At 52.1% G+C, this 22,895-nt stretch overlaps 1 protein-coding gene across 1 annotated transcript; it reads right to left on the bottom strand.

Annotated features, from left to right (window-relative positions):
• Nucleotides 1-1,614: 1,614 nt before the first annotated feature.
• On the bottom strand, nucleotides 1,615-20,404 carry LOC137675767 (AP-4 complex accessory subunit RUSC2-like). Its single transcript, XM_068421981.1, is given in 14 exon segments — nucleotides 1,615-1,795; nucleotides 2,117-2,290; nucleotides 2,910-3,498; nucleotides 3,501-3,869; nucleotides 5,423-5,469; nucleotides 6,539-6,644; nucleotides 7,618-7,792; nucleotides 10,763-10,839; nucleotides 13,162-13,305; nucleotides 14,531-14,731; nucleotides 15,257-15,673; nucleotides 15,676-16,041; nucleotides 18,437-18,931; nucleotides 18,934-20,404. Coding segments are annotated over 14 exon segments (4,812 nt in total).
• Nucleotides 20,405-22,895: the final 2,491 nt, after the last annotated feature.

Raw genomic sequence — 22,895 nt, 5'->3', positions numbered from 1 at the left:
CCTCCCTTCTCCTACGGTCTGCCGTGAGCCAAGGATAGTTAGGGACAACCTCTCTCCTTCTGAAGGTGTTGGCTGTGGCCGGAAGCAGGACAAAGCCTGCAGTGCAGTGTCCCAGCACAGATACCCCTCAGGCCCTTCTCAGGGATGGGCTGAAATCACAAGGCTGTGTAGCAGGGAGCTCAATCAACACCTTTTTTATTAATATGCATCATAAATAAATAAATAAAGACAAGACACCTTGTTCTAATGGGGAAATACAAATTAAATATGGTGCAACGTCTGCTAAGCGATGTACAAGCAGGAGGTAACCTTGCAAGTCCAGGGCCCCTCACCATGGGGAGGCCAGCTGAGGCACGATGCTGCGAGCAGCATCAACCCAGCCAAGGCACCAAATACTGGTATGGCCTTTCATTAACACTGTTCCCCACCTGATGTGCAGTGGACAGCATGAACATGGCAAGGAAGGGGTTGACTGGCATTGCCTCTACCGAGGACCCCAGGACGCCCAGCAGCCCCTTGTGCTCATACACAACACTCGCCCCCCCCCCTCCCCATCCCACAGCACTGCTCAGCAAGACCAGAAACCCTATGCCAAGGGGAGCACCATCCATCCCTCCCCATCTCCCCAGCTCCTTCTGGGAGCACCCCTCTGCTCTACCTGCTGGGAGCACTGCCCCAAACTCCAAAGAGCATCCCTATCCCAGTCAGGGACTCTGCCCTCACCCCCTCCCCTCCCCTCCCCTCCCACCCCCTCTCCACTGAGCATCCCAGGGCATCCTAGGCACTGTCTCCCTGCTCAGAATGGAGGGCATGGAGCCACCCCCCAAAGCACCCATCTCCGCACAGAGTGGCTCTACCCATCCTGGACCTATGTAACACTGAACATCCATGCTCCTTCCTCACGATTCCACACACCCCTTTGCTCCGCACGCACATACGTACTCTGTCCCCCTCCCTTGGCTGTGGCCAGGCACAGCCCCAGGTCCTGCAGTGTGGCAGTGCCAGGCCACTTGGCCCAGTACAACCCACCAGTCACTGCTATTACACATTAGGACAGGGCTGCTCCAGTGTAGGGGAGTCTACCTTGCAGCCTCCCTTCAAGACACAACGCAACCCATAAGCCCAGCCTTGCAGAGACCTTGCCAACACACAGTGCTCCCACCCCTGTGGCTGATGATGCCAGGGATGCTGAAGGCTGCAGACTGCACTGCCACCCCTGGGGAGGGGATGACCAGCATCCTGCACCCTCCAGCATGAAACTGAGCCATGCAGCGAGGCAGCACTGCCCTGGCAGGGACTGCTTGGGTTCCTGCTATGTACGAGTCCATGGCCTACAGGTGCTGGAGATGGCAGGGGGTGGAGGGGGCTCAGATGGTCCCTGGTGTGGCTGCATGCACAGCAATGCCTGACAATATGAGGTGCAGCTTGCAGAAGGCCCCAGGGGCCAAGTCAGCCTTTGGCAGCTGCACAAGGAGGAAGAAGGAACCACCTATGGTTACTGTATTCTGTAATGGTAAGAAACTAGCAAGAAGCTGTGTCTGTTCCTCTGGCAGGGTGGGCTTCCCCAGATGAGCCTCAGCAGCCCACAGTACTGCGCTTGGCCTCCCAGTCACATCAATAGTCCTCGTCCGCTGGGTGGGTGATGTACATGATGGGCACCAGTCCCTTCTCAGAGCCGAGGCTGCACTGCAGCCAGTCACTGTCTACCTTGGAGATGACCTGCAGGATATCCCCCTTGTTGAAGCTCAGCTGTCCTGCCTCAGTGGCAATGTGATGGCAAAGAGCTTTCACCTCACTGCAGACAGAGGGAGGGGAGGAAGGGTTAACTTGCCACAGCACACTCACCCCACTGAAGCCCAGGGACCACTGTGGGCACAGAAGAGTGAGGAATACACCCCCTGCCTCCCTCCCCAGACAGGCTCTCAGCTGCATCCCCCCCCAGCTCCTCATTGCCTGCAGATTGCAGAGTTGGGGTGGACAAGCTGTGTCACTGCCCTGAACTGTCCCCTGGTCCATGAGTACAAAGGGGGTCAGGTGAACCACAACAAGCAGAGCCATGCCAACCCCAACCCACCATGTCCCAGCACCTGCAGGACAGCCACGTGACATCGCTCACCAGGGAGGGTGGGCAGACAGCCCCCAGGCTGGCCATGTCTTGGGGGGCATTTCAGGTGGCTCTGGCTGGGAGGGCTCTGGCTCAGGGGCTGCTTCTCGCCACATGCTTGCCCCGACCTTCTGGGCCACCAGCTGGAACATGGATTTGTCCAAGCTCAGCCAGCCGGAGGGCAACCTGCAAGAAGGAGATAGAAGCAGGTAGTGGCAGGGGAGCATACCCAGGGGCAAGGAGCAGCTGCTCTCATGGCAAGGTCATGCTTTAGAGGTCTGGCTCCATGCACAAAGTGCACTGTGGTCCCCAGGCTGTCTCCTGGTGGGGAGAGCTCAGCATCCTCCAGACACACCATGGCCTAGACTGGGAAGGACATTTCCAGTGGCCATAGAAGCAAGAAGGGTGCAGATGGAGAGGCAATGTGGGGGCAACTTCACGCCTCCTCCTCACCCGTTGTGAGCAACAGGGATGGCTCCATGTTTTGCTCTCACTTAGTATGTGTTTTTGGGAGGGATGAGGTGATGATGGGGGTGGTGCAGCAGGGGCTCTTCCTGCGGAGAGGGAGCTTAGGAGCAGAGGCAGTGGTAGAGCTCAGGCAGAAGATTGAGCAAGGGTGGGAGCTGAGGAGGGAAACGGTGGTGTGGGCGGGCAGGCAGGCAGGGCTGGGCAGGGGTAACCTCTCTGTTCACACACTGCCTCTGATATACCACCACGGTGTAGCCCAGTGGTTGGCTATTGACCTGACTTCCACCTGCACTTCTGCAACCCCAGGTTAGCCAGCCTTCCCCAGCCCCATCCCTACCTGTTAAGCTGCATGGGCCATTTTTGCACCTTCCTGGACCCAAACAAGTGTCCCCACTTGATGGGCTGGCTGCCCTTTGATGCACTGATGCTGCTCTCCTCTTGGGGGGCTGCTGCTGCTACGCCCACTCTTTGCTGAGTCCCAGTATCCTTTTCCTTGCTGCGCTTCAGCTCTGTAAGCACCAGGTCTGGGGGGCTGCCCATCCAGAAGGGCCAGCTCCATCCCTTCATCTCTTTGCTGACCGGTACCTGCTGGGGCTTTTCCAAGGGCTCTTCCACAGCTTCAGGACTTGGCTTGCTGGCAGCCTTGGGCCTCTCCTCCAAGGTACCCTCAGCCTCTGCATCCTCCACCACCCCTTTGCGGAGGGGTTGTGCCTTGCAGGTCTCCACTGACCTGGGCACAGCATTCAAAGCTGCCGCCTTCTTCTCGTAGCGGATGAACTTCGAGCCTTCGGCTGAGCCCTCGATGTAAATCTGAGAGCTCTGCATGAGCTGGTACCACCAGACTGCCTGCTTGCCCTTCTTCCCCTCCCACATGCTCTCTTGCACTTTCCTCCACTCTTCCTCCCTGTTGCCATCTCTGCAGGAGCCCCCACCCCCTTGACCCTCTCACTCACAGTTTGCTGGGGGCTGCGGCCTGGTGAGACATCATCATCTCTGGCACCCACTTTGCATGCTTCAGGGGCAGTGCTGCAGCCGTAAGGATCCTCACTGCTGCCCTGCATCCACATCAGCTGCAGGGTGGAGTGTGTGGAAAGCAGCAGGTCCTGCTTCACACGCAGCAACTCCTTTTGCTGCTGCTGCTCTTTGCCCATCTGCATCAGGTGGTGCTCAAAAAGGAGGTCTAGGTTGAAGGGTAGCAGGGAGAGAGGCTGGAGCAGGAACTCCTCGAAAAGAGGCTGGCACACGCTATGAGACAGGCACAAGAAGCCTACTGGCTGGTAGTGTGCCAGGATGATATCTGTAGGGCAAGAGACATTTAATTAGATGAGAGGCCCTTGCCACCTTTGTCAAGCCACCAAGAAGCTGCTGAAGCTATGGGGAAAGGAATTGAATACTAGTTTTTGGTCACAGCTGTGGCTGCAGTGTAAGGCTCAGCACTGGGCCAGGGAGTACCAGATGCTCTGTGAGCTCTGGGCAAACTGGCCCAGGTCCTGCTTCCAGTCATGCCTGCAGCCAGGACCTGCCTGTCAGACTATCCACCAGGATGACCTCTGCCACAAATGCCATGGGAGGAGGGTGCAAATAAAGAGCATCAAATAGGGTTGGTACACATTAAGATTCTTTTCCCCACCTCCTGGAGATGAACAAGGAGCTGCAGATCTGGCCAGTACCAGTCCCCTGCAGAGAGAGAGGTGTCAGGGACAGCTGAATACAGTCTTTCCAGGGATCTGGCTGGGCTGAACTGTGGATCCTAAGAAAACGAACTAGCATTTCTATCATCTGCAGCATTCATCCTTCACTTCATTTGACCACATCTGCAGTGTCCCCCCGCCAGCTTTGTTGTCAGGTCTCACTCCCAGGGAGAGAGTTGGGAACAGAATTTGTGGCCGTTTGGTCCCAGTGAGATAACAAACTTACACCATAGACAGGACTTGCACCTTATCTCCAACCCCTTTGCCTAACCTTCTGTGTCCTGACAGCCCTAGCCATTGCTCACACTTCCAGCTCTTAATGATGGCTTGAAACAGATGGTCATCTTCTGCTCCAGAAAAACAGGGTGCTTTCTCTTGCCACACTGCTTAGTACAAAGGCAAGTCTATTTTCCTGTCTGCTCCAGAGAGAAGTGCTGACTGCACACACAGACCCGAGAAATGTCTGCTGTCAGCCCCCAAACCTGCCAGAAGATACTGGGCTGAGCACAGGCTGAGCCAGCAGCACTCTCAGGGGATCCACCAGATCGAGGGTGTCTGTCTCACTGTGCACTTAGCACTTACTTAGTCATGCTGCTTCTAAGCATCTGGCAGCTTGGTCGTTGCTGCTGGGTTATCTGTACACTCCAGAAACATTTCTGGTTGAAAAAATAGATACATCCAGTAAAATCTGCTTTTCATTTGCCAGGAGGTTTTCCTTTCCATTTCCCACGCCTGAAGGGTTTCAGCTAAGTGTTCACACCTCCAGCCATATGAAGCTCTCGGGCACCAGGCAGGGAATGCAGAAATTTGGGGAGGGTTAGAGCTGGTCTCCTGCAGGTAGATTGAGGGATCTGCATTGGAGGTGATAACCTTGGGTACTATCTGCAGCTGGGAAGGACATGGCTGACCAGGCTCTCCACAGCTCAGGTAGAGGAAGCTGCATGGAGCTTTGACTTCCACCTCGCTCCCTTTACCTGAGCAGCCCTCCAGCAACACATACAGTGGGACTGTGTATAGTCTAGTCCTTCAGCTCAGAGCAGAGGGGAGCAGCCCAGGCTGAGAGACCAACAAGAGACATGCGTGCCCCAGAGCTTAGATCTGTGCTCTACATTGTGCAGAATTTGGCCCCCACTGCATCCTGCAGCCCTCAGGCTCTTACCTTCATGGTTGTAGAGGTGGTTGAACCAGAACTCCAAGGACTGGATACTGCAGAAAGTGAAAACAAGTGGGGAAACAAAGAAAAAGTAAAAATCAATTCACCCCCTTCATCCTAGCTGTTCTACAAGAAGTGTGGCTGGAAAAGGGCATTTACACAGCATAGCCCTGTGAACCTTAAGACCTAGTGAAAGGACAATGGCTCACTCCCATCAGCATGCACTGACCACAGCCACCCAGCCTGTCACAGAGCCAGTTTGCTTTACATGAGGCATTGTGCAACCATAACCCCTAACAACCATGTTTCCAGCAACTTTCCTCACCATTTAGCTCCTATGTCCTTGGCAGAGCTTAGCTTTGCTGAGAAGGGCTCATGTGAAAGAGGCAAATCATCTACAAACATGAGACCATTGCTGCAGGCTTGGCCCGAAATATGCTGGCACCCTGTGCCAGCAGGGGAGAGCTGGGCCATCCTGGGTAGGGAGAGCAGGGCAGAGCTTGCTCCTGCTTGTAAGGGTCCCCCAACATTTAGAGATCTTGGAGACTCTGTTGCCACTGTCAGAGCTCTTGCTGACCACTGGAGAGGAGCGAGGAAATACCATCCTAACAGCATTCATTCCTTTACTACAACCGCCTTCTGTTTAACACAGAGTGTAGTGTGCACACTCCTTATCCAATCTGGAAGGGTCAGCCTTGAGTCCTGAACCAGGGCAATTTCTCCTTCAAAGCCTCATGCACTGTGATTCACTGCAGCTCCAGGAAGCAGTGATTTAAGCAGGCATTTTCAGGAGTAATTTATGCGTATTTTATGTTTATCCCTATATGGACCCTGACAGACTCACTCTTCCCACCTAATGTTTTGGGGCTAAAACAAGCTGACAATGTTCTTCAGTGGGCTACAGCCAGCCCTTCTCAGTTCTGGCCTGGTAGGGGTAGGTTTTGATCCTTCTGGAGTTCCCTGAGGCTCACAGCTTCTTCCTTCACTCACCTACAGCTGGGGAGTGGCTTCCCAGGTTTCTTAAGTCTTTTCATTGGCAACTGTGCCTGCTTGCAGTCAAGGACCAGCACCTGCTGCCAGCCCTGGACAGTGACATGCAGTCAGCCCAGGAAGCCTGCTTACTTGAGGAGGCCAAAGATGAATGCATTGAACCTCATGGTGTGGTTGGTAAGCTCCGTGTACCGGCTGATCTTGCTATAGAGGCTGTGCAGCAACTTGGTAGAGGGGCCTATGGAGAGAAGCAAAATGTTGAGATTAGTTGTGGTCAGCAAAGCCAAAACAGCATCACAGGAAGGAGCATCAAGGCAAAGACAGAAGTTGGCTGGGTGCCCATGCCCATATGTGCATTGCCCCTCTACCAATCATCAAGATGAGTTCACTCCATCCCAACAATTAGACTTCACAAGGGGCAAAGTTGTCTGTCCCAGACTGCCACTCCAAAACTTTGGGAGAGTTTCAATGGATGAAAGTACCCCAGGGACCTGTCTCCCACACGTCATGGACAATCATGGCCCTCAGCTCTGAATCAGCAGGTAAACAGAATATTATGGTGGGTGGTTATAATTTGGGGTGTCTGCAATCACAGAGATAACCCCAGAGCTGGAGATTTGCCACAAACGGGCTAGGAGGCTTCCCAGCCCTGGATGGAAGCTCTTCGTGATGCAGAAATCGGTGTGGCCCTGCCATCTGTAACCTCAGCAAGGAGTTCTCCTGGATGGTAGCCACTGCCACAATCCAGGGTGCAGATTGGTGCTAGCAGAGGGTGCAGGCGATGTGGGCATGCTTGAGCCAAGTGAGCTGTGTGTGCAAATTTTCTTACAGACCAGGCTAGAGCACAGCTCTGCCTTATACAGTAGCTGTGCAGGGCTAAAGATGAAGGTCTAGAAACACCCCGGAAACTTAGAGAAGGGAAAAGGGCATTCTTTTAGGGGTTTTTTTCTCTTTTTTTTTTTTTTTTTTTCATTGCTAGGGGCTGTTATAGGAGAATTTAGAAATTTCAGGGAAAATGACAATAAATATTTAGACAGAATAGAGCAGTGGCTCTCCCACCTTGCAAAAGAAGGTCAAGGTGCACCTTGTTCCGCGCAGGAAGCCAGGTATTATTCTTCATCCCCATCCTTATAGTCAACCTTCCCCAGCACCTCCCAGCCACAACACAGGAGTACCACAGAGCGATGGGCGTTGCTGCACATCCTCCATACCTAGCTGGGTGGATGCCTCCACCATACTCCAGGGGATGTTCCTCCTCTGGCCAATGATCATGTCCAGGACATAAGCCTTGAGCCCGTCACTCAGGATGTCCCAGACAGCAGGGCACAGGTATTTCAGGATGAGATGCCCTATGTTGGGGCTCACGGAGCTATTCCCAAGTTTGACCTAAGGGAGAACAGGCAACAGGGAGAGAGTTGGGTTGGTAACTGCTCTACAAGGTACAGATGCATGCGAACAGTCCAGTCCTACTTGCCTACTACAGACACCCAGCAAGCAATATTCAGGCCACAATGATGTTCAGCAGCTCCTTGAACAGGCAGGCTCTTCCCCTTCACCCCTGCTGCCTCATACCCAATTCTGGGTTGCTTCCTGCAAGGTCTGCCCCAGGCTGGGATGAGGCAACAGCTTGGGAAGAGAATATCCCAGCTTGAGAAGAGGATGCCCCAGTTAGAAGGGATGCCCAGTTCTCCCTATGGGTATAACAAGGCTATTCTGCTGAAGGAAGAAGAGAGTAGGGGCTTCTGCTGCTGCTGTAGATTTTCTTGTTGCTATTTTTGAAGTAGGAAGCAGCAAGCGACATAGGAACTTCCAGTACTGAGGGGTTAAGGAACACTTAACTCAGTGACATGCAGAGCTATAATTCCTAGGGATTACTATAAATAAACAGGATGAGGGCAAAATGGATAGACAGAGCCCAGGTTGAGGTGAGGAAGCATGTAAGAGCCCAGCAGCACCAGAGCAGGGACATATTCTGCTGTATACAGTCCTTGAGCTGCCAAGGGGTCTATCCAAAGGGGTCAGCCCCAGGCCTTGCACATCATGTCGGTGGTCTCAGGCAGTTGTGTTCAGGGCACAGATTTCACCAGCTGAGCTGGAATTACACTGGCCAGTTCGCACAGGTCCACAAAGGTCCTGAACTGAGACTGAACTTCTGGGTCAGGAATAATCCTGCCAGATCCATTGAGTGTGGGAGCATCAGGGACGGGTGCTGCCTTTTGACAGGTGAATGATCAGCCCTTGGCACACTGATGCATAATGAAACCCCAGATCAAAACCACAGTGTTGTCTGGCAAGTAAAGTAATGGAATGTTGCGATTATTCCCCAAACCAACACTGCAAGAATAGGAAATTCACAGTGAAGCTTTCAAAAGCTGTGGAAATACAAACAGCTCTGGTTATGCTGCACAGCAATCTCTGCATCTGCAACAATTGTAATTAGGGGCAAATTACCCTGGGCTCCGAGATAAGATTGAATGGGCTTGGAATCTGTCCCAGTCAGGTTTCTCCTTGGGGATGGCACTCCAGGGCAGTTGTCATGTCCAGTGTCACATTGCTGCCCCAGAGTCCCTTCGACTGAAGCAGAGCATTCAGCTTTGAGAGGAGGCACCACAAAGATGCTTAGTGTCACAGGACTGCAAACACTGGCTGATACAAACAGAAATGAGCTTGCTCTGCCTGTGTGTGTTGGGTCTGTGTAGTAGGGCTTTGGTAGTGGGGGAGGGGCTACAGGGGTGGCTCCTGTGAGAAGCTGCTAGAAGGTTCCCCAGCTCCAAGTCGGACCCACCTCTGTCCAAGGCTGAGCCAATCAGCGACGGTGGTAGCGCTTCTGTGATAGCATATTTAAGAAGGGAAAAAAAAAACACCTGCTAGGAAGACCTGTAGCGGAGAGAGGAGCGGGATGTGAGAGAAACACCTATGCAGATACCAAGGTCAGAGAAGAAGGAGGGGGAGGAGGTGCACCAGAGCAGAGATTCCCCTGCAGCCCATGGTGAGACAGCAGGCTGTCCCCCTGCAGCCCATGGAGGACCACGGTGGAGCAGATAGGGACCTGCAGCCCGTGGAGGACCCCACGCCAAAGCAGGTGGTTGCGCCCGAAGGAGGCTGTGACCCTGTGGGAAGCCTGCGCTGGAGCAGTCTGTCCATGAAGGACTGCACCTCATGGGAGGGACCCACGCTGGAGCAGGGGAAGAGTGTGAGGAGTCCTCCCCGCTGAGGAGGAAGGAGCGGCAGAGACAATGTGTGGTGAACTGACTGCAACCCCCATTCCCCGTCCCCCTGCACCGCTCGAGGCGGAGGAGGTAGAGGACTCGGGAGCAAAGTAACTTGAGCTGGGGAAGAAGGGAGGGGTGGGGGAAGGTGTTTTTAAGATCTGTTTTTTTTTCCTCATTATCCTACTCCGATTTGATTGGTAACAAATTAAATTGATTTTTTCCCCAAGTCGAGTCTGTTTTGCCTGTGACCATAATTGGTGAGTGATCCCTCCCTGTCCTTGTCTCGACCCACGAGCTTTTCCTTATATTTTCTCCTCCCCATCCCACCAGGGGGGAGGAGTGAGCGAGTGGCTGCGTGGTATTTAGTTGCTGGTTGGGCCTAAAGGATGACACTGTGTTATTCCAGAAATGGGAGATGAAGGGAGCACAGGCCAAAGACAGACAGCCCCATCGGCAACCTAGATGAACTCTGAAGCTAGTGGGTTCATAGTAAGGGCTATAGGGGAAGCCCAACTGTCCCAGATGGGCAATGACTGACGCACTTTTTTATTGTTACGGAGCCCTGTGAGACATCAAGGGACTGAGGACACTGCACTATGCCCTGGCGTCAGTGCCGGAACAGAATCACTGGATGGGTGGAGGAGGGAAACACAGCTCTCCACTATATGAGAAAAAAGAGCTGGTGTACTGCATCAGACCAGAAGTCCAGTTGGCCTGATATTCTCTCTTATAAAGAGCCATAAGTAAGTACATAAGAAAGAGTCAAACCAGAGCAAACATATAATGATACTTCCCCTTAATACTCTCCCAGCCTACAACTACTTTCAACTCAGAGACTACCTAAGCTGGACATGATTTCTACATATTTAGTAGATTCAATTAATTTCCCTTCCCTGCATTTTTCTGATCTTCCCTTAAATCCACATAACCTTTTAGCATCCCCAGCATCATACAGCAAGAATTGTCACAGATTTACTATTTGCTGCATGATGTACCATTGCCTTTGTTTGTTTTGTTCTTGGTAGTACTAGCTTCATTGGATACCCTGTAGTTTTTTAACTGGAAGAGAATAGAGAGGCAATCTTTCTCCATCCTCTTCATGTCACTCATGATGTTGAGAAGCCATACTGAAAGCAAGACTTACCTTCACCCCTGGATCCCTGCTGGTTCCAAAGTGAGCCACAATCAGGTCAACAGCAGTGTTGATTGCCTTCACCAGACCTAGAGGGAAAGAAAGAGTCAGAGAGCTGCCCGAGGGGCTTCTAGGACAGACCCTGACCAAACACTTAATGAATAAATCAGACAGGGGCATTTCAAGCCCACGTCAGCACACATGCCCTCTCTGGCGACATGATCAGCTCATGTCAGCTCTCTGCCAAAAACATGCAGAACCCCTCCTAACTCCTCACCAAATCTATCCCTGCTGGCTCCAACACTCACATATAAGCCCAATAGTATGACAACCTTTAGAAATGGCTGAAGCATAAGATACCCTGTCAATGTTCCCAAGGGACACAGACCATCACCTCCACGCATCATCCCTTGAGGGAGCAGAGATGGGGTCTGAGACAATGAGTCTTTTGCTGCTTTTATCTTACAGGGTGGCAGGGCAGAAGCCATGCATTTGGCAAGCTATGTAATGACTTTCAGTAACAAGCCAGTGGTGGGTAATCTGACATCTGCATCAGTATGACCACAGAATCACAGAATCAACCAGGTTGGAAGAGACCTCTAGGATCATTGAGTCCAACCATTGCACTGACACCACCATGTCAACTAGACCATGGCACTAAGTGCCATGTCCAGTCTTTTCTTAAATACATCCAGAGATGGTGACTCCACCACCTCCCTGGGCAGCCCATTCCAATGTCTAATAACCCTTTCGGAGAAGAAATTCTTCCTAATGTCCAACATGAACCTCCCCTGGCGAAGCTTGAGGCTATGTCCTCTTGTCCTATCACTAGTTGCCTGGGAGAAGAGGCTGACTCCCACTTCACTACAACCTCCCTTCAGGTAGTTGTAGACTGCAATAAGGTCACCTCGGAGCCTCCTCTTCTCCAGGCTAAACAACCCCAGCTCCCTCAGCCGTTCCTCATAGGTCAGACCCTCCAGACCCTTCACCAGCTTGGTCGCCCTCCTCTGGACTCGCTCCAACACCTCAACATCTTTCTTGAAGTGCGGGGCCCAGAACTGGACACAGTAGTCAAGATGCGGCCTCACCAGTGCCGAGTATAGAGGGACGATCACTTGCCTAGACCGGCTGGCTACACTATTCCTAATAGAGGCCAGGATGCCATTGGCCGCCTTGGCCACATGGGCACACTGCTGGCTCATGTTTAGCCAGCTGTCGATCAGCACCCCCAGGTCTCTTTCTGCCAGGCCGCTCTCTAACCACTCTTCCCCCAGCCTGTAGCGCTGCATGGGGTTGTTGTGGCCAAAGTGTAAGACCCAGCACTTGTTCTTGTTGAGCCTCATGCCGTTGGTCTCGGACCATCTATCTAACCTGTCCAGATCCCTCTGTAGGGCCTTCCTACCCTCCAGCAGATAGACACTCCCACCCAGCTTGATGTCATCTGCAAATTTACTGAGGGTGCACTCAATCCCTATGTCTAGATCATCTATAAAGATATTGAACAGCACCGGTCCCAGAACTGAGCCCTGGGGAACACCGCTAGTGACCAGCTGCCAGTTGGACTTTGCCCCATTCACCACCCCTCTCTGGGCTCGGCCATCCAGCCAGTTTTTAACCCATCGAAGAGTCCACCCATCCAAGCCCCGGGCAGCTAGTTTGTCTAGGAGGATGCTGTGGGAGACAGTGTCGAATGCCTTACTGAAGTCTAGATAGACTACATCCACAGCCCTGCCCTCATCTACTGATGCAAGAACAGAAGTGGAATAGAGGGGAAGGCTGCTATCTGGTAATCACCAACACATGGCTGGCAAAGGCATGGGAACCTTTCTGCACATCCCTTGCCTCTGACATGATTACCGAGGCAGCTGTCAACAACCCAGTCCCCAAGCTTGCCTCTACCATGGGTCTCATCACAGCCATATCTTGTCCTACTTTGGAATCCTTTCTCCCACCCTTTTACATAAATGCTTTACCATGTAGGACCCAACAGACTTTTTTCCTAAATTACAAAATCTCAGGCTAGCACATCTGCAACACCACACAGATTCACAGGTCTCCCCTTGTATACTGAGACAGGAGTGGCAGCATGCCCTGCCTTAGGGTCATACTCCTGTGCCTGCCTGCTCTCTCTGCCCTTTCTTGTGGACTTAAGATCCTTTCTAATCATACTTCCTGGGACAAGCAGCTCAAACATACTCCATTGCACGTGGCATGGTGCAGAGAATGCAAGAACCTGCCGTGGAAACAGCCATCAGTCCAGGGGGACATGTAGTTATGATGCTATAGTAAAGAAGGGCAGGGAAAGAAACCATTATGTCTACAGAGATGAGATGAGACAGAGAGAAGCACCATTTGCCTTATGCTGCACTACACCACACCCTCCTCCACTATCACGAGATGCACGGACTCACCCTTCTTCTGCAGCAGGTCAATGGAGATTGACTCTGTGTTGCCTTCTGGGGAGAGGCAGAACTCAGCGGGGGGTTTCTCTACTAGTGAGAAGTAGTCAGGGAAGAAGTCAGTGTAGGTAAGCTGGAGTTGCCTCATAGACTGCCCTGTAGGGCCAAGACAGGGAGTAGAAGGATCAGCCCCAAGCCCTTATACCAAAGCCTCTCCCACATTGTTTGCTTTTCCCAGAAGCAACCTGCACCAGCAGGAGTCTTCACACCAGCCTGTCCAAGACAGCAAAGCTACAGGCTTGTTACTCTTCCAGAAATGGTTTGCAACATGAGCCTGTAGAGTTCAACCCCACAGCCCACCCAACATCTAGCTCCAGCTTGACTGGGGGCCCCTGGGCACTGGAAGATGCTGTGGGATGTTCACCCTCATGAGCTGGTGCTAAGGAAAACCTCACCGCACCAGACTCTCAGGGCTGCTGTGCGGATAGCCCCAGCAAGTGGGGTCAAAAGTAGAGCACAGAGAGAATCCTTACTTGTCACACACAGGCATCCACAGGCAACAAACTACATTCCTTCTGCCTGTCCCCTGGGATGGTCTCTATTTTCAAGGGGTGACTTTTGCAGGAATTCTTTCATGTGCTCGATTTCCGCCTGGTTGATTCCCCAGCTCTGGGCTAGGCATCTTCCTGTGAAGGAGGGATGAAGAAACTGGGTTGGCAGTGAGGCGTAGAGCTTTGGGGAATTCACTCCATGACTTGGGGATGGCCTCAAGAATGCTCTCCCTCCCACAGACAGACCCCTCTGCTCCTCCTGGAGAACTCAAAGGTTCAGCCAAAAGCAGCCTGCCACTCTCAGTCCTTCCTACATAGGTTTTGGAGGACAAAGACCTTAAGGGCAGAGCATGGAAAAGACAGAGCCCCATGGAGCCCTACAGTGTTGCCAGCTGCCCCATGAGAGCTACAGCCCAGCACCTAGCATGCTGCCAGGGTTGGGGTAGATGGGCAGACATGGTGGGGCACAGACATGAGATCTCCAAGTGCCACAACTCCTGTATGAGGCATGAACTACAAGCTGGACACAGTCCAGGAGCACTTGCTGAGGTCTGAGTTGGCTCTTGGGCCATTCACTTTCCTCTTCAATCCAGCCCAGAGCCAGACCTGACTGCTCTCACCTTGTGGAGAAGGGAGGCTCCACAGAGTGTACCCATCAGTGAGGCAATTTTCACCTTCATCTTGTACCCCTCAGCCCCACTGTGAGCAGATGCATCATCCCTCCCACTCAGAGCAGGCAGAGCAATGATGAAGCCAGGCATAGCTGGGATACTGAACCTGAGCCCCAAGGTCACCTCCCAAGACCCCCCCAGCAGAAAGGTGGTGTGCACCATGCAACTTGCAGTGGAAATGGCTGGTACTGAGAATTCCAGGGAGCTCAAAGATTGGGTTCCCCCGGTTCAGCCAGGGCTCTTGCTGCCTCCTGTCTAGGCTGCCTGCTAAGCCAGGCAGACCTGAAATGTGATCCAGACCCAGGGGGTTCCTCTGCCTGTACTCCTGCCACTTCAGTGCTTGGGGGGAGAGGTGGTTTGCTAGAACAGCATAGGCAGTGAGCACCAGATGGGAGGATGTGAGCAGATGGGAGGACATGGAGGGGAAACAGGGAGAGAGAAGATGAGAAAGAGGAAGGACAGAGAAAGAGAGACAAGAAGTTAGTTAAAAGTCCAGCAGCGTTTCAGGATGTTAGCATACATACATGAAGGGAGGTGGAGGCCACAGCCTGGCAGAGCAGGGCAGGAGCCTGGGTGGCCTCATGGCTGCGGGCAAAGAGGGAGCAGGTTTGGGGTGCAAGCACCTGGTGTGGGGTGCTCTAAGATCATCAGGCCCATGCTACCCTCTCCAGCAACACAGTGTAGAAGTCGGGACTGGATGGACATGCTCTTAGCATACAACTTTCTTTTGCAGGCAGAGTGATGATGGGGGCTGTTGGGTGCTGCAGCACCCAGATGCAATTTTGCCCTGGGCTGCAGTTATAAGGGAGGGTGGTATTATAGGAAGCAGTAGCCAGAGAGCTGGAGACGTTCCAGACTAGCACGTCCTGGCAGATGGGAACCTACCATTGAGGGGCCGTATTCCCATGCTGCTCAGGGGACCAGAGCTGCTGGTCTCACTGCCACTCCTCCAGTGGGGATCTGCACGGCCTCCCCCTCTGCTCATGGGCATACTGTCCACCGAGAGGGGCAGGAAGGACCCACTGTGGAATTGGTACTCGGAGAGTGGTGGGCTTGGCTCCAGCAATGCCTCCTTCTTGGGAACAGGCTTGGGGTTCTCCTTTTGCCTCAGGGCATCGGCTTTAGCAGCTTGGGAGGGCTGCATGGCACTGACAGCAGGGGAAGATCTCACGGGAAGCAGGCTGTCAGAGACAGGGCAGGATCTGCTCCTGGAAGGCTGGCTCTCTTCAGCCCTCTCTGCAGTGGGTGAGGAAGAGGAGTCCATGCTTTGAAAGAAAGGCACGTTGCATTGCACAGGAGTAACTCCCCAGGGGGGGTTGGATGGGTTGTCTCAGGGGCGGGCTTCTTAATGCAGCCATCATTGCGGGAGGCAGCTCCATTCACTGAGCGTTGGGTCAGGAGCATGCTGTGGGCTTGGCTCCCCGCTGCCGCCGACTGCTCTGCCGAGGTGGCCGAGGCTGAGGACTGGGAATTGGAGATCTGCTGGCTGGCAGGCCAGTTGCTGGACAAGGTGTAGAGTTGGGAAAGGCTGGAGGCAAAATGGCTGTGCAGAGCATGGGCCTTGGGTGGCTTGCTGAAAAGGTGCTGGAAAACAAAGGGCTGGATGGGTAGAGTCGTGGGATGCTGGTCCTTGCTGTAGTGTGCCACAGGTTTGCTGTCTGTGCCACCACCTTCGGGGAGAGAAAGGGGGACAGAGTGTGAGGATGGGCAGAGGGACAGTAATCATCAGCCTGGCAGATCATAGGCAAAAGAGACCCTGCTCTCAGCTGCGGGAAGAGGATGAGCTAGAGGCCAGTGACACAAGCAGAGCGGTTCAAGTCTGAACCAGTTACACACATCATGAGCTGGCAGGGTAAAGACATGTGGCCCCAAATGCAGAGTTTCCAGCTGCTGACAGCTGTCTGGGAAAGTAGGGCGCTGCACCAGGGGCTTCTCTCTCCTGGTAGGATCACCAGATTCCCACCCCTTCCCCATCCCTTGCTCCCAGGACAGCGCAAGCCATGGCCCCAAGCACCTGCCCTTGGCCTGCCTCCATCCAGGCAGTACCACAAAGACATGGCCCAATGCACCGAGGTACAGTAAGATTTCTTATCCCAACTCACCCAACTGAGCACAAGCATTACATGCAATAGCACCGCAGCTCTGTGTCCCACATCGCACTCAGTGCTGTCGGAAAAGCCGCTTACTTCCCCTTCTCCCTCCCTCCTCTTTCTCCTGTAACTGTTCTCCCTCTGAGCACACAGCTCCTTTCCTCCCCCTGCCTGTACCAGACCCAAGCAGGACGTTCCCAACCAAATCAGGCCCACAGCAGAATAAGAAGAGCTTCCAACCCTGGAAAAGGCAGATCTCCTTCAGCAAATGACTGACAGGGATTTCCTAAGGGTATGTGCTGGACTGATCTACATGTGCATGCCTGCAGATCCTGGGGGGGGCCACAATATCCTGAGGGACTCAGCTGAAGTGTGACACACTGTGCACACAGTGCACAACACACACAGCACTGGATGCACACACAGGGATGACTGGGATCCCTGATCACCACACCACATCCCAGCGTGGCATGGCAGCTTCTGGCTTGCCTTCCCCACCACTCCTCCAGCCCACAACAAATCCTGGGACAAAGGACCCATCCCAAGCAGAGCTCTGGTGTTACTTGCTGCCTGTGGGGTGTGCCAGGCCTCTCTCCCTATAGCTAGTCTTTAGCAGGGCTTGCTTTTCCTCTAGTCCCTTCTCAGACCCTTTAGGCTTGCATGCTACTCTCAGCTGGCACAAGGCAGCTCTGCCTCTATCTCCAGCTGCAGGCAGGAGCTTTCCACACAGCGCTAATGCCTGCGTTGCTGTCACAGTGCAGATGAAGGGACCACAGCAGGGGGTGCAGGAACTGCTGGGATATATTGCCCTGAGAGCTCCTATCTGCCCCCTCCTCCCACTCCCTGAGCAGCTCTCGCTCCTTCCAAGCATTCCCTCTGCAAACCAAGAGGGATGCTCCCACAGCTGCCTTCTCCGCTATCCCACACTGAGCGTGCACATTCAAGGCTCAATAAACAAACAGGACAATACACAAAAAACCCTCTTGCTCCAAAAGCCAAAATCTCTCCCACATCTGCCATGGCAATGAATGACATGTTCTTCCTGTCTCCTGCCAGAAATTTTCAAGGCATTAAATGGAGACAGTCAGGTCCTTGGCATGTTAGGGGCTATATACTGCAGCAGTCTGGTCAGAGCCCCATTTTAGACAGGCTCTTACCTGTGAAACACGTACAAGAACTGTCTAGGGCAGAGATAGAGGTCTCCTGCCATGCTGGAGAAATGGCTGTACCTCTGATGGGGCTGTCACACAGCTTCCTCACCAGGACATGTAATGGCAATATCAAGTTGGAAAGCAATTCACATATTACAGGCTTTCCTGCAGAGGGAGCTGGGACAATTACCCTCCAGAGGAACCTTTGCTGCAATCCAATGCACTGTGGAGGATATGGCCAGGATATTCCAGCAGAGACACACAGTTGCTCTAATCTCTGCAGGACTCATGTTGTAAGTCCTGGAAGAGACTGTGTGAGCTCCCTGACCCTGCATTGAGAGGAGACTGCTGGCTATGCCTCTTCCCTCCCCACCTCTGCCCCATGTGGCTCTGAAGAAGAAAGGCTAAAAACTCCTCAATGGTTCCCTTCCCTTCATCTGCTGGGAACGTGGCTCTGCTGAGCATCTTCAAATCTCTGTCTTGGGAGCTAAAGGCAGGTGGTGCTTATGGACTAGGAGAGTACAACACCCTGGAAGGGATACAATCCTCCAAGCTGCACAGACCCTGAGTGCTAATGCCATGTCCTCCCTTAGGTTTGCACAAAACTTCAAAAGGCTTTAGAAATACAAGGACAAGACACTTGCACTGATCTGGGTCTGAAATATAAACACATCAGAGCTTTGTCCCAAGGAGTGGTAGACCAGGAAACAAACTGCACAGGCACTGGTCTCCCATCGCCATGCAGGTTCCTCTGCTGCTCCCCTCATGTCCCAAAAAGCAGCCTTTCTTTTTACTTCTCCATTCTGCCTAGTTTGGCTCCTTACCATTTGCTCAGGCTCTAACATCTCTTTGTCCATGGCCACTGGTAGAGCTACCCGAGAAGCTGGCATCTGCCTCCATCAGCAGGGAGAGAGAGGCTTGCTCACCTGCCCTGTGCCCACTGGGGACAGTCTCAAAGGAGCCTGAGTCTTTGGTGGAATACAAAGCCTGGCTGTCCCCAAAAGCGTGATTCAAACAGAAGCCCTCGCAGCTCTGGTTCAGGCTATGGACAAAGGGCATGGGTGGAAGACTCTGGCTGCGGCGAGCTCTTTCTTCAAGGAAGGTTGGGCAATCCCGCTGTGTCTCAGGGATAAGGGAGAACAAGGAGGAATTGCCACTGGACCAGAGCGGTGGGGAGGTGCTGTTCTTTTTCCTGCCTTTAGCCAGTTCAGCAAAAGATGTCACTCGCTTTGGGGGGGAACTCTGGACTGGTATTACTGGACTTTCACTCAGCTTGACTGGACAGCTCACCATGTGCTCCAAAGAGCCCAGCCTGTTGATGGATTCCTGTCCAGGTTCTGATCATAGCTCCTGGAGCGCTGCCAGCTTGTGTTGAGGTTAGGTGGCAACACATTCACATAGACTTGACCCTCAGTCATGTTCTGGGTGGCTTCTCCCTTTGCCTCCTCTTCACTGCACTCCACATTACTTTCTTCTTGTCTCAGGTCAGGCCTTCTAAACAGATAGTATTTAGCAGGCTGGGCTGGGCTACCTTTGGTATGGTCTTCTGAGCAGCTAGTTATGGAAGATCCTGCCAGGCTGGGGGATGACTGGGAAGACAAGTCACATGTGACTAACTTATAATAATTCTGAGTAGCCACAACAAGCCATGCTTGGCTCTGGAAGCAGGCAGCGAGATCTGAGCTCTCTGAAGTGCAAGGCTCACAGTGGAGGTGATAGGAGTTACAGTTAGCATCAAAGACAGGTGAGGAGGAGTATTGACACCCACACACCTTCCCCAAACTCTCTGGGTGATGTGACTCACAAGACATCTTGGATTCTGTGGGTGATGAATGCAAATCCAGGTAAAAAGCTCCCACATCTGAGTGGCTGCAGAAGGAAGAGTCACAGGACAGGTTGGCTGAATTCAGGTTAGATTGAGAATGGCCATTCATTTTGTTGTAGAGAGCACTGAAGTTCACCAGCACCCCATTGGAGCTGTTGCAGGAAGAGTCACTTATGTAGCCCATCCGTTGGTCAATCACATCAGACTGACTTGATGAACTGTAGCAGTGACAGTCCCGGAGCTCTGAGCTGGAACACCTGCATGACCGTCTGTGCAGGGCATGCCAATTCCTCAGCGATTCACCCATGTTCTGGTTCCAGTCCTGGTCGCCACCACTGAAAAAGAAGCTGGAGGAGTTGCCACAACAGCAGCTGCATTCATCCAGCTCCATGCGTTCTGAGGGCTGGTGGCACTGGTTCGCATTGCTCCTCTTCTGGACTTCATCACTGCTGATTTTGTCCTCCTGCCCATCTACCACACCTGCCCAGCTGGCCATGTTCCAGGATTTCACAATGTGGTTGGGATCATGGAGGTGAAAAGGGGGCAAGGCCAGCTCGTGCAGATGAAAGGGAGGTTTGCCAGCCACAAGGAAGTTGTGAAGGTGGAAAGATTTTTGACCCAAGTCATCCCCAAAGATGCTGAGGTCTTCACCCTTATTCAGCAGGAAAGGGTTGTGTTGCTTACTGACACTATGGACAATCAAGTCCCTCACTTTGCCGCCTTTGTTGCCTGAGGCCTCTGTTGAGGTTTCGTAGGCCTGGAGAAAGCTGCTGTACACCAAGGAGTCAGTTTGTGAAAGGTCTCTGTCCAGAAGGGCAGAGGTCTGTGTAATGCCTAGTTCTGGCTGGCAGAAGGGGTTGGTCCTTTTGCTCATGGAACAGCACTGTCTATCAGGGACTTGGCAATGCACCAGAGGAATGTGATGGACAATCAGCATCTCACCAGTCAGTTTAGGTGAACTATCCATGGTGAGGAATGTTCTTCAGGACATCAATTAAGCTGGTGCTACCCATGGACAGGTAGGGGTGCACATGAGAGGCTGGGAGGACACTTCTCATGGTGGAATTCAGATACCTAGAGAGAGACACAAAAACACAAAGGAAGTTACCTCTCAGGAAAGACAGTGACTATTTAAAGTATCCTTGGTTTGACTGAAGGCTTCATGACCCAAACAGACTGGTCCTTGTCAGCACAAGTACCTGAGCACAAGGTCCCGAGTTCTCCTTCTTCAGGGAAAGCACCACAATGTAAGACAAACACTGTCCCTGCAGACTCCTGGGACAACACTTGTCCTTCCAACTGACCCCTCTCAAACTTATCTGAAGTGAGTAACTGATTTCACTGAAGTGGCCAAATGGCTGCACAGGCTTTGGGCCAAATGAAGACCTCACTGCTGATGGCACTGTACACTCACAGGAAAACATCCAGACAGCACAGGGTCTGAAATGAAGTGCTGCACTCCGATGAGAGCAGTTCATCTTCTCGCACTGGATTCAATATCTTTGCCTACCTTTAGGTACCTTGAACTTTCCTTTAAGAACCAAACACTTAACTGCACTGCCAGATCTTGCAACACCAGAGAGACACAAGTCCAGGCAGAGACTGGAAAGCAGAAACAACCATTCCTCTCCAAAATCCAGGAATCCCCATGAGGTCCTGAGCTCTTTTAACGGTGCCAGGGGAGCAAACCAAAGTATGCAACTACTTACGCACACAAGGGCCTCTCATGTGAAAAGGAGCAGATGACTTCAGTGAGACCATGAGGAGGTACTGCTGAGGATTAAATAGGTCCCATCCAGCACATTGCCTTCTGATAGCCTTTTGCTGATGATTAAGCCTCAGCTCAGGCCAGTTCCTCTTATGGTCCTGGGTGCCCAGTTCAAAGTTCCCTGACACTCTGCCACATTATCTATAGCGCTTATCTTATTACCTGCTGCACTTCACAACAGTACCACTGCCACAGACCACAGTCCCAGGAGCTGTACAGGCAGTGCACTAAGAGCCCAACTCCCTCAGTGTTCAGTAAGTAGCAGGTTTTCATAAAGCTAGAGGATGATGTTCACCACCAATTGATGTGGGAGAGCAGAGAACATGTTCATTCCTCCTTCCCCATCTAACCCAGAGGTCCAACCTGCAAGCACCTCCAGGACAGTCTGAAGGGGGTTTTCCCTCTTGCCTTCCCTTCTACACATCAGAGAAGTCAATGCAGAAAAGTGCATTGGAGGGCAGCTAAAGCAGCAAGGAGAGGAAGAAACCACAAAATACAATGCTGATCCACAATATCCTGGTTTGGACTAAAACAGACCAATTTTCCTTTCAGTGATTTTTACTTTCAGCTAAGTTTCTTCTAAGTAACTGCACTTTTTGAAACTAACTGCCTGTTTTGCAGACAGTCTCTGCTTCTAGGACTGCGTCTTCATTTAGCCCGCACCCAAGATTAAACAATAGCAGTTTTTCTCTCACCCAATATCCCTTCCCCAAATGAGAAAGAAAACTAGGAAAAAGAGGGAGACTCCTGGGTTAAAATGAAACAGATTTAATAAAGAAACCAACATAAATGCTAACACAAAACACACAAAAGTATACTTAGCTACAAAGTTGCAGCAGGTTGTCCAGGAATACCAATCAGTAACAATGAGGGGGAAAAAAAGGAAGGCTAAAAAAGAGGAAAGTAAAAAAAACCATCCCCACCTCTCCCCAGCAAGCCCTCCCTTTTATAGTGAACTTGATTGTTAATGATATAGAATACACCTGTGGGCCAGCCTGGGTCAGCTGCCCTGGATTTAGCTACTAAGGGCCCTGATCACCATGGCTGGCAACAAACAAACCAAATCCCAATGAAACCAGGACAGGATTCCACCCCTTATTCTATATCATTTACATCAAGTCACTACTATTTTCCCCATCCCTCAACATACATACACATCCACACACAGATATTGTCTCCAGTCCATGGACCATCTCTCCAAGAAGTCCATTGAATCAATGCAGTCCAAATCCATGGGTTCCATTTCTCATAATAGTCTCTCAGGGCAGGAAAAACATTGGTGTGGGATTCACTCAGTTGGCAGATTGGGACCAGGCCTCAATACAGTGTCATGGACTGGTGAAGGTGGGCACAGCAGGATGATGTGTTCCATCTTGATCTTGAAGCTGGTATATCTGGTGCAGCCCATGTTCATGGTCTGGGGTGATTCTTACTGTAATAAATGATACTTAACATCATACAGTTAAAGTTATTTGCTATTTTCGCCCAAAATCAAATCTCCTTGGGGTACACATTTAACTTCCCCCTCCTCCTGCATCATCCACCACATGCACCCAGGTCCTTGAGCAAAAGCAATTCCACACATAGGTTTGCCTTTGCTTGAGGCAGGAGTAATCCAAACTGTCTTCCCCAACATATTTCTTGCATGAACCACAGGGACTTTATCCCCCTCTACAGTGCACAACATTTC

Source organism: Nyctibius grandis, chromosome W, assembly GCF_013368605.1.
Source record: "Nyctibius grandis isolate bNycGra1 chromosome W, bNycGra1.pri, whole genome shotgun sequence".
NCBI lineage: Eukaryota > Metazoa > Chordata > Aves > Nyctibiiformes > Nyctibiidae > Nyctibius > Nyctibius grandis.
The sequence above is the reverse complement of the archived record's forward strand: the minus strand, read 5'-3'. Positions and strand labels throughout refer to the sequence as shown.